The sequence below is a fragment of the Aquarana catesbeiana genome, linkage group LG03 (genome assembly GCF_042186555.1).
Source record: "Aquarana catesbeiana isolate 2022-GZ linkage group LG03, ASM4218655v1, whole genome shotgun sequence".
NCBI lineage: Eukaryota > Metazoa > Chordata > Amphibia > Anura > Ranidae > Aquarana > Aquarana catesbeiana.
Genome location: NC_133326.1, coordinates 144463229 through 144482136, shown reverse-complemented (window position 1 = coordinate 144482136; position 18908 = coordinate 144463229). Strand labels below are relative to the sequence as shown.

At 40.7% G+C, this 18908-nt stretch overlaps 1 protein-coding gene across 6 annotated transcripts in view; it reads left to right on the top strand.

The window, feature by feature from the left end:
• Nucleotides 1–16430, top strand: part of TASOR2 (transcription activation suppressor family member 2) — a 118466-nt gene extending 102036 nt beyond the window's left edge. For all 6 annotated transcript variants that reach the window (XM_073619399.1, XM_073619398.1, XM_073619396.1 and 3 more), the window contains 5 exons: nt 308–461; nt 1392–1497; nt 2830–3011; nt 5698–5812; nt 13430–16430. In XM_073619399.1, the coding sequence (XP_073475500.1) occupies nt 308–461; nt 1392–1497; nt 2830–3011; nt 5698–5812; nt 13430–13436 (564 nt within the window). In that variant the 3' untranslated portion in view covers nt 13437–16430. The remainder of the gene's footprint in view (nt 1–307; nt 462–1391; nt 1498–2829; nt 3012–5697; nt 5813–13429) is intronic.
• The last annotated feature ends 2478 nt before the right edge of the window (nt 16431–18908 follow it).

Below are 18908 nucleotides of genomic sequence, written 5' to 3'. Positions count from 1 at the left end.
ACAAATACTATTTTGTCATCAACTGTACGACTAGCAGAGAGAAGAAAATCTTATAAACAAATGTTTATCCTTTTAGTATAAGGAATCACACTGCAAGTTATATTGTAAGGTCAGTTGAGATACAAAGCTCAGCAGTCCTTTACTAATCCACCCACAACTGGACTGTGTATGTGGGTTGGGTTAAAAAAAGATAAACCTTATGGTGCTCTGACCACGTCCTTTTGAATTGGTACTACCATCTACTTAAATCTTGTTGGTGTGTATAAAATGAATGATGTTTGATTGACTGTGTGTATTGTTTGACCAGATTCCATGCTTGCTGCAGCTGAGGCTTCTCCCTAACGTAACGTTTGCTGGTGTGGACACTCCTGAAGATCTGCCAGAATCGATGTACCAGGAGCTTCTTCAAAGTGGTGGATTTGTGGTATCTGATAGAGCTGTATTGGAAAATATAACCATAGGTTAGCATTTATCAGTCCTGTTTACATTTTTCTTGGCTTCAAATTCATTTTTTTTTGGTTTTGTGCTGTATTCTTGAGGACTAGAATTAATGTAATTGATAAGAGTGTAATTGGCTCACTGCTTGAATCAGCTGCCCTTTTTACACTCTTAATAAAAGTGTGAAATGCCAAGGCATCAGTTGCAGGGAATGCCACCTAAAGTGGTTCTAAAGGCAGATTTTTATTTTTTTTTTTACCTTAATGCATTCTGTGCATTAAGGTAAAACACCTTCTGTATGCAGCTCCCCCCAGCCCCCCTATTATACTTACCTGATCCAGGTAAGTGCTGTTACCTGGATCCTGTCGATCCAGCCCTGTGCTCTCTCTGTCTGCTCATTGGCTCAGAGGCAGAAGTGGGAGCCATTGGCTCCTGCTGCTGTCATTCACAGCCAGTAAGCAGGGGCGGGGCTAAGCCACACTGTATGTGACAAGAGACGCACAGAGCGCAGCTCAGGAGTGAGTCTGCATTAGTACCCCCATAGCAAGCAGCTTGGAACTCAGGAGGGGGGAGGAGCCAGGAGCGTCGGCAGGGGACCTGAGAAGAGGATCAGGGCTGCTCTGTGCAAAACTATTACACACAGCAAGTAAGTATGTTATTTTATTTTTTTTTAAATACCTTTACAACCACTTTAATGTTTTTTTGTTAGACAGAAAAAAAGGTTTAAGAAAATGTATCTATTAATCGCTTTATCATTTTAATAGTTAATGTGTGATGAACCATTTGTACCCCAGTACTCTGGGTGCCAGCTCTGCAAGCACTACTAGCCATTACTTTTTACTACGGTATTGCATAACTGCTGATTTTGAGAACATGTAGCATATATTATGTATGTGCAATTGAATTCAGAGCAAATGTTTTGTTATTTTATTGATTTAATTATCTCTGTGTAGATAAGCTAAAAGAAGTTCTGATCATATTGGAGAAGTTGAGCCAAACTTCAGCTTGGAAATGGCTCATTCATTATGGAGATTACAGGAAACTTAAGGAAGATAAAAGGTAACCTTATGTTTAACCCTTTTGCTGTCAGAACTGTTTTTGCATTTTTTATGCACACAGGTTAAAATGCACATTTTAGGCCTTAGGATTAGCTAAAAACCCCAGTCTATAGTTTCTGAAGGCAGTGACCCTGGAAAAAAAAGTAGTGGGATTGATTTCATTTTTAGTTCAAAGCTTTCTCTGATTGGATAAGTTGGTGATTGTGGTGTCACCAGCCTGCCTCTTTCTTGTATAATCAGAGAACTCTTTGCATTGATTGAGAAATTGCAAAGTGTTCTTAATGACGGCTGTGACAAGAGGGCAACCTCCTGTTGTCTTTAGGCAGCAGGGAAGCTTTTCAGCACAGAACCTAGAAGTCAACAGTGCCTACTACAGTGATTCCCAGCTTCCGCGGGGATCCCACAGGTATGGATACAGGTTAAATGGTTAAATTGGTGCATGCTGGACCAATGTAACTATGCAAAAGTATCCATGCCTGGAGTTCAGATTTAAAATTGCTTGCACCTGTGAAACGGCAGCAAACTTTGGTACACAATATTCTCCATAGGCTGCACTTCAAATGTACTTACAGGTCATCAGTTAAATGATGGCCCTAGTATATTCCTGCCCCTCTGGTGTGTGCAGTGATCTGTATTGTGTAACACAATCACCATTTTCTTACGTAGGTGCCCCTGACACTTGTATTTTTATTTTTATTGGGAAGGGATGTTATGTGGTTGAATATAACTTTAATTTTTTACACTTTTAATGGCTGCTGGTATTTTGTGTGTCGGGTCGCACAAATTGTGCAACCTACCCAGGCCACAGCAGCCAGTATAGTGGACAATTGAAACTGAAGGCAAATTAATAGTCACTGCATCGCTTCCATCTGAAAGCTGATGGTCTCCTTGTGATGATTAATTGCAAGTGAAGTCCTAGCATTGGATTTAATTTTTGTTCCAGTTGATTGTTAAGGTAGCCATAGGAAAACAGAAGATGCAAATGGTAATTCACCAATCAAAATATGTATGGTGTGAAAATATTTGTAAAAGACTTAAATAAACGTATTGAATGACTGTTTGGACGCATACATTTTATGCGGTTAAAAAATATTCCATCCGAAAAAGCTAGCGGTAGCCTAAAGAAACTAGATTTTTTTTAATAATAAAAAAAACAAACTCCAGAGGTGATGGAAATCTTACTAGCAGTGTTGTGACATATCTGTCTGTTAACAGCTGGGCAGCAGGTTTTTTTTTTTATTAATATATATTTTTTTTCCTTTTTTATTGCAATCCAAAGTATGGCAGAGGCTTGTATTGACTGAACTTGTGTGTATTTTATTTCTCACAACAGGGCAGAGTCTGCTTCTCGGGTTAAGATTCCTTTGCTTAAGTCTTACCAGCAATCAAACATCATTGAAATCCTGCCTTATCATCGGTGTGACTCCAGGTCTAAAAACCTCTCAAGTGATCTCGAATGTCTGTTGAGCCTCCAGAGCCAGCATATCCGTTCAAGACTTGCTGTCTTTTTGACAGGTACTATTGCTTGACTTTATAGGTTATATTTACCAAGCTTCTATTTTAAAATGTCAAAATTTGTTTAGTGAAATGCTAGATGCTACATCAGTGTGCAGTTTACTTCTAGGAAATCCAGATCTGAAGGATTTTCCCTACAATATACAAAGGGGCAAAGCCTTTCCGTAAGGCCCCTTTGAATTTTAGTTTGGCAAAGCCTAATCCGTAGCCCTGTGTTCTCAGAATACCATATCCCAAGCCTCTCATCATAGAACCTCTACAGGTTAATTATGCATGCATCTAAACGCAGAATGATTTTGTCAATCCTTCATCCATCCATACTTCAGCCAACAGAAAAAGCATTACTTTTGCAAGTTCTTTTCTATATGGCTTTGGAAAGCATTTTGTATCTTTTATCATGATAAATGATGTGGGCTTTCCAATCTTAGCATGCTTGGAATGTTTTCTGGATATCGCAGACAGACTGATTTCAACTACTGCCAGGAGTTATCTTTAACCATTACAATACTGGACATTTTCACCCTCTTCCTGCCCAGACCAATTTTCAGCTTTCAGCACTGTCACACTTTGAATGACAATTGCACGGCCATACAACACTGTACCCAGCCTAAATTTTTATCATTTTTTCACACAAATAGAGCTTTCTTTCTGTGGTATTTAATCACCACTGGTCTTTTTTAGTTTATTTAGCAAAAATTTATAAAAAAAACCTCAAACCTTTTAAAAAAAAATAAAAATACGTTTTTCTTCGTTATAACATTTTGCAAATAAATAATCTTTTTTCATAAATGTAGGTTAAATGTACACTACATTTCTTTGGTGAAAATTACCCAAATCAGAGTTTATTACTGAGTCTGTAAGAAAGTTGTAGTCCACAAACTATGGTGTGTGTGTATGAGAGAGAGAGATTTCATTTCTTGAGGCCAGGACAGTACAATAACCCCCAAATGACCCCATTTTGGAAAGTAGACAGTCCAAGGTATTTAGTAAGAGGCATGGCAAGTTTTTTGAAGTTATCATTTTTTGTCTCAATTATTTTGAAAATGAAGAAATGAAAGAAAAAACAAAATTACATTTTTTTTTTTTTAACATCCTGTCACCAGTGCAGTACAGTATTGTCATATACTGTAACTGGTGTGGCGGTGATCAGGGACATTGACTGGTGACCATATGTAAAAATATATATATAATATAATTTTTTTTTTTATAACACATTACGACCAGACCAGTACAGTGTTACTATAGTTAACATTGTACTACTCTGGGGAAGTGATCAGGAATTTTTGTTTTTACATTGCTTATACCAATGAATTTTATTGGTATAAGCGACTATTTTTACTGAATGAAACTAGTTCATTCAGTGTCTTTTGTTGTGATTAGCTGTGATTGGCCAAAGCTAATCACATGGTACAGATGGGCTGTGATTGGCCCTGTCTGAACCATGTGATCACTGTGACCAATCACAGCTAGCGACACAATTGTATACAATGCAGGGATGAAAGGAAGCCATCCATTGTTGTCATTTTGATCTGCTGTGGTAGCAGGCAGCGGGCATGGTACTGGCAGCGGGCCGGTATAGTGATCAGTCATCGGCTGTGTCTGGTGGACATGGTCAGTGACAGTTCGAGGACATCATATGTCGTCCAACCAGAACAGCAGTCCTCCCGCCCGGCCGTCATTGTACTATAGGCCGGGTGGGTAGGTGTCACCCTGAAAAAAAAAAAATCACCAAAAATCCTAAAAAAAAAAATTACAAAAAAAGTTTGAAAAAAAATGTTTTTATACTTACCTAAACTCTTGTTGCTAGGCAGTCTTCCTAATCTGCCTCTTCCGCGGCGTGTTCTGCTCCTTGGTGAGCGGCCCCGTTGTCTTCTGGGAACTGTGCGTGTTCCCAGAACACCACGGGGCCATTCACAGAGCACTGTAGCGCTTGTCCGTGCGCAGTAGGAAACTGGCAGTGAAGCCGCAAGGCTCCACTGCCTGTTTCCCTTACCTAGGATGTCATGTCATGTCATGACAGAATACATGTCAAATTATGTACAACCAATTATAATCCAATTATAAAAATAAAAAGGAAATAAGTGCAGTGATTGAATCCACTTTTGTTCGCTATTGTGATTCAACCAAAGTCCCAAATCAAGACCAGTTCGTCATATTTTTATATAAATCAAACAAAACAAAGTCCCAACCCCATTCTTGCAGTAAATTGCAATATGTTCTTTCTTCTTCAAAAGGAAATCTCCACCTTCCAACAAGTGACCACCTCCACGCCTGTGTAATAACTAAACGTTTACCCTCATTTATTCATCTTAGTCTCTGAGGGTAAGCGCGTTTAGTTATTACACAGGAGTGGAGGTGGTCACTTGTTGGAAGGTAGAGGTTTCTTTTTAACAGGTTAATAAATGACCTGGATCCCATGGGACACAGCGCCATATGGTGTGGATTCCACAAAAGCATGGACTGGTGTAAATCCCTAAATGTCCATAGCATAGCCACAGATTTGTTTTGTCATTTTTTTTTTTGATGCAACCATTGTATGTGGCTATTAAGAAACCTTAAAGTATTAAAGTGGACCTGTTAAAGTATTGCTTTTTATACAAATAGAATGTAGATTAAAGGTCTTAGAATGTGTACTTGATTTGGACTGCTGACAGCATTAATTCAGCTTTGCCCTGTTCACATGCAGTTATACCAAGCACAGAAGCTGAGGAGTTGGAGCAGAATGGAATTCTTGTGTATGATGTGGACATGTTCATCAGAAGAATTCAGAAAATAGATGCACAGCTTCAGCCTTCTGTTTGGTGAGTATGGTTTAGATTGCAAAAGTATACTGTAACTACTGTATGTATCAGTTCTGGTAGACTCTAAAAAGTGAGGGTTAAACTTACAATAAGTTTACAGTAAGGCTGGCCACTGAAGGAGCGAATTTCTTTTCTGCAACCACTGCTCCTCCATCAACACAGACAGTGAAAACAGGGGAGTCCTTCCCGCAGAGCCATTGTATTCTCCTGGGGGCGGGGGAAGCCATCCCTTCCAGGAGAAGACAGTAATTTATTGCTAGGAGCTATACCTATGTAAAATGCAGAAGGCTGGTTGTACCCAAGTTGATCGATCAATTTGGGTACATTCAGCCTGCTGATACAAAGTTCGAATCTCAGAACCGTATGAGATTTGCACCATCTATGGCCAACTTAAAGTGGTTCTAAAGCCTAAACATTTTTTAAAATTAAAAAAAAAAAAACAATATTTTGTACTTTTTGCTATAATATCCCCAATTTGTTTTTTAAAAAAGCTAATTTGTTCCTCAGTTAAGGCCGATATGTATTCTTCTACATGTTTTCGGTAATAAAAAAACGCAAAAAAGCGTATATTGATTGGTTTGCACAAAAGTTATAATGTCCACAAAATAGGGGATAGATTTATGCCGTTTTTATAATTTTATTTTTTTTCTACTAGTTATGGCGGCGATCTGCGTTTTTTTTTCAGCACTGCGACCTTATGGCGGACACATCGGACACTTTTGACACTTTTTTGGGAAGATTGACAATTATACAGCGATCAGTGCTATAAAATGCACTCATTACTATGTAAATGTCACTGGCAGGGAAGGGGTTAACACTTGGTGGGCGATTTAAAGGGGTTTACCATGTTCCCTAGTGTGTGTTCTAACTGTGGGGGGGAGGGGACAGATGATAGGAGATGACAGATGGTGGTTCCTAGCTATTAGGAACTCACGATCTGCCTCTCCCCACAGAACAGGGATTTGTGTGATTACACGCACGCGTCCCTGTTCTGCCTCCCATGCCCGCGATCACACGTGGCCGTCGGTCATCACGACTGCCGGCCACGTGTATCGACACCCCCGCAGTGCAGCGGGCATGCACCTGCTATCCCGCTTAAAGAAGCCGACTTACAGCTACCACGGCTCACGGGATCGTGCCGACCTGCCACAGTATAATGACGGCGGCTGGTCGGCAAGTGGTTAAAGAGGAAGTAAACTTCCAACTTAACATTTTGCATATAGTTAAGCCTATAATAAGGCTTACTTATAGGTAGTGTAAATATCTCCTAAACGTGCACAGTTTAGGAGATATTTACTGTATCTGCAGCCAGTGACATCACTGGCGCATGCACGCTGAAGGAATGGGCCACCCGTGCCATTCGTTTAGAGCCCTCTTCCGTGCCCAGGGGCTCCCGCACACGTGTGCGGTAGTGACGTCATCGCGGGCTTCGGCCAGTCACCGAGCCATACTTCACAAACCTAGAAGCAAGATGGAAGTGGCCTCCATTGATGACATCTCATCGCTGGAAGGCTTCGTTTTCAGGTAAGTTTTACATAATGGGCTAGTATGCGATGCAATGGACACAGCAGCTGGGCTTGGGAGTGAGCACCCATGAGTGGGCACTGGACAGACAGGAGGGCCAGTGGGAGACTCCAGAAGAGGAGGTTTGCGGCAGCTCTGCAATTCTATTGCTCAGAGCAGGTAAGTATAGACATGATTTATTTATTTTTTTAAATCCTTTACAATCGCTTTCAGTGTTATGAACTTAAATATTAAACCAACACTGCACAATGTGGACATTGGAATGTACCAGATGAAAATTTTAAAACATGCTAGCATTTAATGTATATAGATTACATCTAGTGAAAATCACGTAATAAACCCATGACACATGTAGCAGTTAAAGAAATCTCTCATGCGATGTGTGATTTGCAGTATAATTTAGCGTGCATACCGTTTATTTCTTGCAGTTAAAATGCATTTTTAGCACACAAGTCTCACAGTGACTACAGTTTTATACAAGAAAATCACTGTTATGTCTGCTTCTGAAAGGTTAGGAATGTTAGGAGTGTTAACAGTTTCTGCCATAACTGGCTATATAACTTGTCTACAGGCTCCTGAAGATTCCGCCACAAGCATTCATACATCTTTATGAGCTCCTTAAGAGACTGTTGGCCATAAATGTAACTGACCAGCCTTGCTAACTAATGGGAGGAGCTGGAGGGGGTGAACCTTACTGTGATATTGCTAGGAAGTGTCAGAATTAGAATATTGGAGCACCAGAAATTGTGTGTGTGTATGTATATACAGTGTCTCACAAAAGTGAGTACACCCCTCACATTTTTGTAAATATTTTATTATATCTTTTCAAACAACACTAAAGAAATGACACTTTGCTACAATGTAAAGTAGTGAGTGTACAACTTGTATAACAGTGTAAATTTCCTGTCCCCTCAATATAACTCAACACACAGCCATTCATGTCTAAACCGCTGGCAACAAAAGTGAGTACACCCCTAAGTCAAAATGTCCAAATTGGGGCCAAAGTGTCAATATTTATTTTCCAGCTTTGCCTTAACCCTCTTGGGCGTGGAGTTCACCAGAGCTTCACAGGTTGCCACTGGAGTCCTCTTCCACTCCTCCATGATGACATCACAAAGCTGGTGGATGTTAGAGACCTTGCGCTCCTCCACCTTCCATTTGAGGATGCTCAGTAGGGTTTAGGTCTGAAAACATCCTTGGCCAGTCCATCACCTTGACCACTGCATTGCTACAGAAGCTGAGGGTAATCTTGGAGGTGTGTTTGAGGGATTATGTTGGAATACTTCCCTGCGACACAGTCTCCGAAGGGAGGGGATCATGCTCTGCTTCAGTATCTCACAGTACGTGTTGGCATTCATGGTTCCCTCAATGAACTGTAGCTCCCCAGTGCTGGCAGCACTCATGCAGCCCCAGACCATGACACTCCCACCACCATGCTTGACTGTAGGCAATACACACTTGTCTTTGTACCATCAGAACCAAATAAGTTTATCTTGGTCTCATCAGACCACAGGACATGGTTCCAGTAATCCATGTCCTTAGTCTGGTTGTCTTCAGCAAACCGTTTGCAGGTTTCTTGTGCATCATCTTTAGAAAAGGCTTCCTTCTAGGACGATAGCCAAGCATCAATTTGATGCAGTGTTCGGCGTATGGTCTGAGCACTGACGGACTGACCCCCACCCCCTCAACTTCTGCAGCAATGCTGGCAGCACTCATAGGTCTATTTCCCAAAGACAACCTCTGGATATGACGCTGAGCACAACTTCTTTGGTCGACCATGGCGAGGCCTGTTCTGAGTACAACCTGTCCTGATAAACCGCTGTATGGTCTTTGCCACCGTGCTGCAGCTCAGTTTCAGGATCTTGGCAATCTTCTTCTAGCCTAGGCCATCTTTATGTAGAGCAACAGTTCTTTTTTTCAGATCCTCAGAGTGTTCTTTGCCATGAGGTGCCATGTTGAACTTCCAGTGACCAGTATGAGAGAGTGATGACACCAAATTTATTACACCAGCTCCCCATTCACACCTGTAACACTAACGAGTCACATGACACCGGGGAGGGAAAATGGCTAATTGGGCCCAATTCAGACGTTTTCACTTAGAGGTGTACTCACTTTTGCTGCCAGCGGTTTACACATTAATGGCTGTGTGTTGAGTTATATTGAGGGGACAGTAAATTGACACTGTTATACAAGCTGTACACTCACTACTTTTACATTGTAGCAAAGTGTCATTTCTTCAGTGTTGTCACATGAAAAGATAAATAATATGAAAAGACGTGAAAAGATAGTAAAATATTTACAAAAATGAGGGGTGCACTCACTTATGTGAGATACTGTATATAGGCATCTCTAGTTGCCTACCTTTTAGTCATTAAAGTATTATAGCATTAAATGGACAGGTGGTCTATGTGCATCTGCGGTGCGTATTCCTGTCTACAAAGATGTGCATTTAGCTTGGGGGCTCCAGAGTGATGCTGTCCGTGACTATTCGAAGATAAATTAATGATCGTTGTTAACTGATTGGTGTAGACTTCCATTGTTGAAGTTCATAAATCTTTCTAGAAATGTTTCCAAACATTAAAAAGGCAAATGTATGCAATTGGCCTCATACCCACCGAAGGTTTATATGCAGCAGGGTAGCTTATTATGCACTGCATCCCACATTATTAAAGGCTGTATCAAATCTTATGAGAAGCACCCTTCCCTGTAAACACAGAAGGCTTTGATAAATACAGAAGAAAGAAAATAGAATTCCATTTTCATGGTTTCATTATTGGTCAAGGCCTATTGGCAGAGTGAGATGTACCATTACAGAGCTAAGCAATGCACTGCAAAAACCAAGAGGAAGAGTCTTTTACACAGAACCATGAAGCTTATTAGTGCTCCAGCAACATAAGTCGCACCACTTCTGATGTGTTTCATTTGTACGGGTGCCTAGAGGGATGAGTGGGGTGCACTGGAATCCATTTTTTTATACTTGCATATATAAGCAATTCAAATACAGCCAGAATTATGAATAGATAAAAGGACAATAGTCATTTCAAGAGTCTTTCAATGACAGTACTACTTCCTTCCAGATAGTGTATGTAAAATAACAATGATAGCCTGAAATAACACAGGGATGGGTCAATCCAAAAATCAATACAAAATACCTATGGAATGATCTATAGACTTATATATTAGGTGTGCACAGCCTATTGAATTAGGGTATGCACCCCAAAGCTCAAATACGGAAGCAGCGGCTAGTGGCGTACACATGCCATGGCTGCAATGCTGTTCTTTGCAGTAATGGCAAAAATTATAGAAGCACATGTGAATGAGTCCTTTAATATTTGTTTTATTTTTTATAATTGTATTTGGTTTTTATTGTATTTTTTACATTTTTTGGCTGCCCTGTTAGGGGGGCTTTGGTGAAATATCAGGGGTCTAAACAGACCCCCAATGTTTAAGACTGAGAAATGGATGGAGGACAAAAATTCATCTGTCCCTTTCCCTATGCCCTCAGTTGCACAGATGAATGAATACAAAGCGCTCACAGGCTTCCTATTCATTCACAAACTGAAGCATAATAAACATAGTTAGGGGGTGGGGTCCTGGACAGCAAGGGGAAGGGTTGCAGATACTAGAACTGATCCCCCTGCAGCGCAGCCAGAGGGAGAGGAGGAGGAGGAGAAGAAGCCATCAGAGGATTGGTGTCTGCAATAAGGCAATACAGGTGGTCCTCCTCCTCAAGAAAAAAAAGACAGGGGCGCACCAGCCATGTGCATTAACTTTTAAAACATTTATTGAATAAAAATAGTAAAAGGAAACAACTCACAAGCAATTGGCGAAGGAGGCACAACATGAAAGTGCACCGACAAACAGCATGCGACTTAGGATGAGCGAAATCTTCCAAGGATCATGGAGGCACGCACAGGCATCACAATCAGCTAACGCGTTTCGAAGGGTACGTCCCTTCTTCGTCAGAGCTATGCAGTGAACTCTCCTTCAGCAGTCCCCATTTATAAGTGCCTGAGTGTCAGTGAAACAAGGATGGGATATGGGGCTCCTCCCCCTCAGAGGATCCCTCCCTCCTGTGCCCTCCAATCATACGGGCAAAACTCCAATTAATATACAGAGAATAATAATTTATAAAATAAATAATAAATATAATAAAATGATAAATATAGAAATAAAACAAAGGCAGGCTGAACCATTGGTAATGGATCGTGGCTCGCTGTGCACACAAAATGCAAAATGCAGAGACGACAATGGCATGAAGTGTATCAAACGTACCAGATGTAAACCATAGTAAGCAATAATAGCCATGGTGGGTGGGAATCTCCCATTTTAAAAATCACCAGTCACATCAAAAAAATAAATATATATATATATATACACACACACACACACAAGAATATAAGGATATGAGAATGAATAGTATAAATAAAGATGTGTTTAAAGATACCTGCAGTATCATCTCAGGGGGTCAGTACACGTGGAGCACCTCCATATCGAATACAAAGTGGGCCGGTGGCTGCAGCATAGCTATGTCGAAGTGGAACGCGCCACGTGTATTGACCCCCTGAGATGATAGCGCAGGTATCTTTAAACACATTTTTATTTATACTATTCATTCTCATATCCTTATATTCTTGTGTGTGTGTGTGTATATATATATATTATTTATTTTTTTGATGTGACTGGTGATTTTTAAAATGGGAGATTCCCACCCACCATGGCTATTATTGCTTACTATGGTTTACATCTGCTACGTCTGATACACTTCATGCCATTGTCGTCTCTGCATTTTGCATTTTGTGTGCACAGCGCGCCACGATCCATTACCAATGGTTCAGCCTGCCTTTGTTTTATTTCTATATTTATCATTTTATTATATTTATTATTTATTTTATAAATTATTATTCTCTGTATACTAATTGGAGTTTTGCCCGTATGATTGGAGGGCACAGGAGGGAGGGATCCTCTGAGGGGAAGGAGCCCCATATCCCATCCTTGTTTCACTGACAATAAGGCACTTATAAAAGGGGACTGCTGAAGGAGAGTTCACTGCATAGCTCTGACGAAGAAGGGACGTACCCTTCGAAACGCGTTAGCTGATTGTGATGCCTGTGTGTGCCTCCACGATCCTTGGAAGGTTTCGCTCATCCTAAGTCGCATGCTGTTTGTCAGTGCACTTTCATGTTGTGCCTCCTTCACCAATTGCTTGTGAGTTGTTTCTTTTTACTATTTTTATTCAATAAATGTTTTAAAAGTTAATGCACATGGCTGGTGCGCCCCTGTCTTTTTTTTTTTTTCTTTCGATTTCTACTAGGATCCCCCATTCTTGAGAGCAGCAAGGCCTATGTTTACGTATTATTTATATGGTGATCCACCTGTGCGCAGGAGTCGTTTTTTCTTTTTTGCTACAGTCGTCCTCCTCAGCAGGTGTCGGGCCCCCCTTTTGAACTGATGGGGCCCAGGCCCAGGTATAGGAGGGCCAGTTGTATTGCCTTATCAGGGGCCCCGGCACACCCTTTGCGCACGCCTATGTATATAGTATACGTTAACAGTCTGCGCAGCACTTTACAACATGAGGGCAGACAGTACAGTTGTATAACAATTCAATACATCAGGAATCCGAGGGCCCTGCTCGTTAGAGCTTACAAGCTAACATACATTTTATAAAATAAAAATGTCATATTCAATTTTAGTACTTTATTTATTTTGCTTTTATATACATGTATTATTTTAATTCTGCTTCTATGTGACTTTCTTGCATATGCAGTTATAAAAGGGGTACTAGTATGTGCAGCACACAGACTTATTATCACTAAGTGTGAAATGTGTCAGTGGACGTGTGGCAGTCATGTTGTTGGGTGCTGCTATGAAAACCTAAGGAGCATTGGAATGTTGGGTAGTAGCTTTAATTGATTTGATCTTGGTACACAGAATGGAAATATCCTTTTATGTAACTATAGCCAGAAATAAGTAGCTGGCTTGATGCACTTGGTTTGTATTGCTAATTGCACAAAATGGTGTATAATCGCTAACTCATTGATACAATACATGAAATGTATGCTTGCTGATTCAGTTTAACTTCTTATTTTTCAGGTCGTGAAGCATTGGGGGATTATTGAGAATACACATAGGAATATAATATTTTTATCGGTATAATTTTTGTACATAAATATAGAAGCAAAGAAAATGCACTTGATCATCTGCTTCAGTGGAAAGAGGAAAATGTTTGAGACTGAGTCCACTCCTAGGACCTGTGCAGTAGAATCTGCTTATTTTATGTGTGGATGTTTTTTCTTCTCACTTTTTCATTAGTCCGATGTATAAAAGTGTTTGAAAGAATCACTGCTGCCAATAACATTCCAGCTGTCACTTTTTCCATAGGAAGGGAAGACTGTGGCTGGTTTGTATGGTACGCAAATCACCTTTTAGACCTTTTTATGGTTGACATTTTCTGTTTCCTGACACTGAGAATCTGGCACTTTGTTCTCATTTTCTTCTGTGTTTCAAAACCATACAATAATCTTCTTGTAGTGTACAATCCATCTTGCCCACTGCTGAAAATCAGCAATATATATATTTTTTTTTAACCATTTTTTTTTAATATGTAAATTAAGTGTTTAGCGGAATCCTGATAGCAGACTCTTTTGCAGGAAGCTATTTATACAGTTAAAATATTTCTTTATGTACATCGCAATTTAAATATCTATATTTTTGGTTTTTGTATGTTCTGTAAATTATTATATGCACAACATTAAGCTTTTCTGGCTTAAAGCTAATATCAAACAGTATATGTTATTATAAATCGAACCTTGTACTATAATATGTATTGGTATATTTATCCCAAGCCTATTTTTTTTTTTTTTGGTTTCTTACAAGTGTCCACGTTGCAGTGTGTTTAGATAGATGTTGTATATAAGTACACAGGGAAGGATTATTTCTGATACTTTTTTCTATCAAACCTGTACAGTGAATGCATTAGAATTACTTTACTGACCTGTTTGGAAGAACCTTTGTAAACAATTTTATAAATAAAGCGTGCTGAGATAAATGTTGCAAGGCGAAGCTTACGCATTCATTAAAATTTTAGAGTGTTTTAAACAGATGAACTGTGCGTCATTCTATTTACACTCCATCCTGAAATGAAATATTGCTAAAGGGCTAAAGAGGAGACGGAACATTTTGAATGGGGGCGGGTGTAAGTGAGGCTGATTTATCACTTATTTTTGTGTTAGATTCTTATTATCCGCTTTAAAAAGCAGCAGAGAGAAAAGCATTGCAGCTGGACTGGATATCCACCTGATCTTTCCCATTTTCATAATGCTCATTCAACAGCTAGATTTTCCCTTGCATTTACAATATCAGATGCAGTTCTTAATAAGAAAATCATTCTTCACTTTTTGATTTGAAGTCCATGTTTCATTGTATTTAAAACATGGCACATGATACAGCTGCCCCTATTACTTTCAACCATTCCTTAAGTCGGCCATACAGTTGGAATCTCAGCTGGTTCAGCAGGAACAGAGTTGAGATTCAAACCATATATGGACAGGCTGAATGTACCCAAGTTGATCGATCAATCAACTTTGGTACAACAAGCTGGCTTGATTTTACATTTGATTATTGCAAGCGGCTGTTATAGCTGCTAGCAATAATCACTGTGTTCTCCAGGCGAGGGCAGCTTCCCCCTGCTGAAAAAACACAATGGCTCTGCGGGAGGTATTCAGTCAGTCTTAATGGAGGGAATCTAGCGGTTTTCTTTCCTGAAACACGTGGTTGCAGGAAAGAAAATCGCTCCGTCTATGGTCAGCTTTACTCTCATTGCTCATGGTTTTATTTCATCAAAGATTTGTCACTGCCTCTTACGGGGGACTGATTGCACTAAATCAAGTTTGCTTGTTTCCATGCACACTTGAGATGGGAATTTGAGCTTAAAGCGGAGTTCCACCCAAAAGTCTCCTCCCCCTCCGATGCCACATTTGCCACCTTTCGGGGGGAGTGGATACCTGTCTCTGACCCTGTCCCCACTCCCGCGGTGAATTACGTCAGCAGCTTGGCTCCTTCCTACTTTCTCCGCCGCTGGGCCAGTAGGAGAGTGCTGCGGTGCCTCGTGCATGTGCAGTAGGGACCCAGCGTAAAGCCGTAATGCTGCACTGCCGGGTTCCCTTACCTGCATTGGTGGCAACACCCGCCAGCTGATAGAAACATCAGCTGTGGTGCCAACATAGCTGGACTCCAGGACAGGTAAGTGTCCTATTATTAAAAGTCAGCAGCTGCAGCATGTTTACGCTTTAAAGTAGTATTAAATCCTCAGCATTTTTTAGCTTAAAACACTCAGCACACTAAAATAAACATTTCCCCATAAACTATTTCTGAGAAATCTTACCTTAGTGCTTGCAGTTTACAACTGCAAACAGTTGGCTATTGGTCTGTCTGTGCTGCTTCCCTTACGGCACAGTCTGAGTCCTTCTAACTTTGAGAAGGGGGGGGACAGGGGAAGTGCCTTGTCATTTAAGGCTACAGGGCTGTGTTTCTATTGATGCATGCAGTGTAGGGAGACACAACTCTAGTCTCTGCCTGCAAGGGTGGCTCCATAAGATGCTGCAAGAGAAAGGAGTCCCCCCTGAAACCAGAAACTTGAGGCAGCAGCTTTAACTGGAACATAGGCAAGTTTCAGAAAATAAAGGAGCTGCATACTCAGTAAGTGAATAAATCAGCTGCTGAAAGTGCTTTAAAAGGTGTTAATATCATTTTAAACTGCTTATTTCATAATGTTGGCAGTCACCATCTGCATCCAGTGCAGCCAAATGGCATGGATGACTTGGAGGTGAAAGGATATGGTATATACTTCTGTTCAACTGAGACTGCTTTTAGAGTCTCTTCTACAGCTCCCTCTAGTGTCCTACCTGATCACTGCTACAGTAGGTTTATAACATAGGTGATGAAACATGGTTACCAGCAAGGTACCCCTGGGTTCCATTCTATCAGGATGCTATCATTATTGCATGTTGTTTGATTATTAGCCAAAGGTATGTTTAGGTATCCTCCAGTGTGTCCATTTTCTCCCACAATCCCAGAAATAAATGACTTCTGCCTATACTGGCTTGTGTTTGTCACTGTGTATGACTGTGTTGGGGAAATTAGTGTGTAGCCTGGGACTGATGTGTTGGGTAAAGCACAGCATTGTATATTGGAACAATATTAAAGTTATTAAACATTAACTATAATGTACTGGCTTGCTGCTGCATTTCCTGATCAAGGCTATCTGTTGTACAGGAAATTAACGTAAAAATCTGGCAAAGTACACTTCCGCTTATGGGTTGGCTCCACTACCTTGCAAGGTCTTCCTGGAGCCACTTCTAAATGCATGCTCCTGAATGGAACTACAGCTGCACAAAAACATAATCTGTGTGCAGGTTCTCAGTAGCAAGGGCTCCTCCACCCACCATCTCCTGACAGCTGGATTAACTAATCTGATCCTGCACAGTTACCCTACATCAGTTCAGGTGGCCCCTCTGTAACTGCACTGTGCCTGTTGCCGTCAGGAGGTTAAGAATACTGCAGGAAGATGGAGAGAGGGGTAGCAAAGTTTTTAAAACGGCAAAAAAAAAAATCTTGGGCCCTGCTCACACCAAGTGTAGAGACATGAGTTTTTCTGCAAGGAAACAAAGAAAACAATTGTTTATGTGCCCTGTTCACAGCAAAACAATGGTATCGTGTGGAGTTTTTTCTGCGCATAAGTCTGCGATGCGTATGCAGCTTTCTGCACAGAAAAAAAAAACTTACATGACAGCAACATTGTGGTGTAACCAGGGCAATAGAAAACAATGGTTCTCTTTCTATCCTTGCAGAGACCTACCTTAAAAAGACACACATCTCTGCACATGGTGTGGACAACGCCAAAATATTCCATGTGGGTCAAATCTGCATGTTTTTTTCCGCATCCGTTTTTTTTGCACCTTTGGGGCTCCATTCACGAAAGCATATTGTATGTGTTATTTAGGTGCCCAGATAAATTCTGCCTAAATATCACATGCGATCCTGAAACTGCCAATTCACTATGTCCGTTTGCTGTATTTGCCACAAAATGCTGAAAATTAAGTACCACATGAAAAGGTGTTATACTCAATTCACAGAAGGAAATAAATATTTAAAGTGGTAGTAAACCACAACAGTTAAAAAGAAAAAAAAAATCCCCTGTAAGGCAATTGCATAATGTGCTAGTATGCATCGCATACTAGCACAGTATTAAATATTTACTTACAAAGCCCTCCAGCAGTGCACTGTCACTGCTGACAAGGCTTCAATCTTCCCCCGGTCTTCCGGGCTTCGGCTGTATGAGTGGTCGGAGCTGTGATGACATCACCCCACGCTGGTGACATCATCGGCTTTAACCAGGGTGAATATCTCCTAACAGCGCATGTTTTAGGAGATATTCATTTTACGTACAGGCAAGCCTTATTATAGGCTTACCTGTTGAGGGGGGGGGGGGGGAGGATCACAAAGCAGCTTTAAATGTATGCAGCAATTAACCACTTTCCCACTGGGCACTTTCATCCCCTTTTCTGCCCGGACCAATTTCAGCACTGTCGCACTTTGAATGACAATTGTGTGGTCATGCAACACTGTACTGAAACAATTTTTTTTTTTCACACAGATGGAGCTTTCTTTTGGTGGCATTTAATCACCGTTGAGTTTTTGTTTGTCTTTTTTTGCTAAATAAACGAATACTGAAAATTTTGAAAAAAAGAAAAGAAAAAGGTTTTCATAGTTTGTTATAAAATTTTTAAAACAGGTAATTTTTCTCCTTCACTGGTGCGCTAATGAAGCAGCAATGATGGACACTGATGAGGCAGCACTGATTGGTGACGTTGATGAGGAGACACTGGTGGGCACCGATTGGCAGGAGTGCGCACCCGTTGGCAGCAAGCCTTTCAGAAGCTGATTATCGGCTCCTTTCTCCTCTCCACGCGCTGACAACGTGAGAAGGAGAACGATGAAGACAGCTGGTAACCGGCTTCTGTTGACATCGTAATCAGCTGTGATTGGACACAGCTGATCATGTGGTAAAGAGCCACTGATTGGCTTCTTACCTATCTATATTCGGTAGTGTCCGGAGGACACTGCAAACACAGAGCGCGCCCACTATTCCTTCCACTAACACCAATGATGGGTCACTATTCCTCCCACTTACATTAATGATAGGTCACTATTCCTACCACTGACACCAATGAAGGCCTACCAGAACTGGACAACTGAGCTGTAGCTGTCATTCGGCTATAGCGCGGTCAGCAACTGGTTAAGTAGTGATCCTGGCATGCAATATTTAAGGAAGGTAAAAGTATAATAGCCAACTTTTAAGTAGTCTCTCTTATATCCCTTCCTTACTCTAGCTAAAATAGGGGGAAAAAAAGTTTTGCCTATAGTTCTACTTTGGCAAATAGACTGCAATTCGCAAGTGGCTTCAGAGCTTAGTACATGAGGTAGTGCTTCACTTTACAAATAATACCCAATCACATGCAAGGAAAAAAAAGCAGCATTTTTGTTTGCACATGATTGGATGATGAAAGTCCAC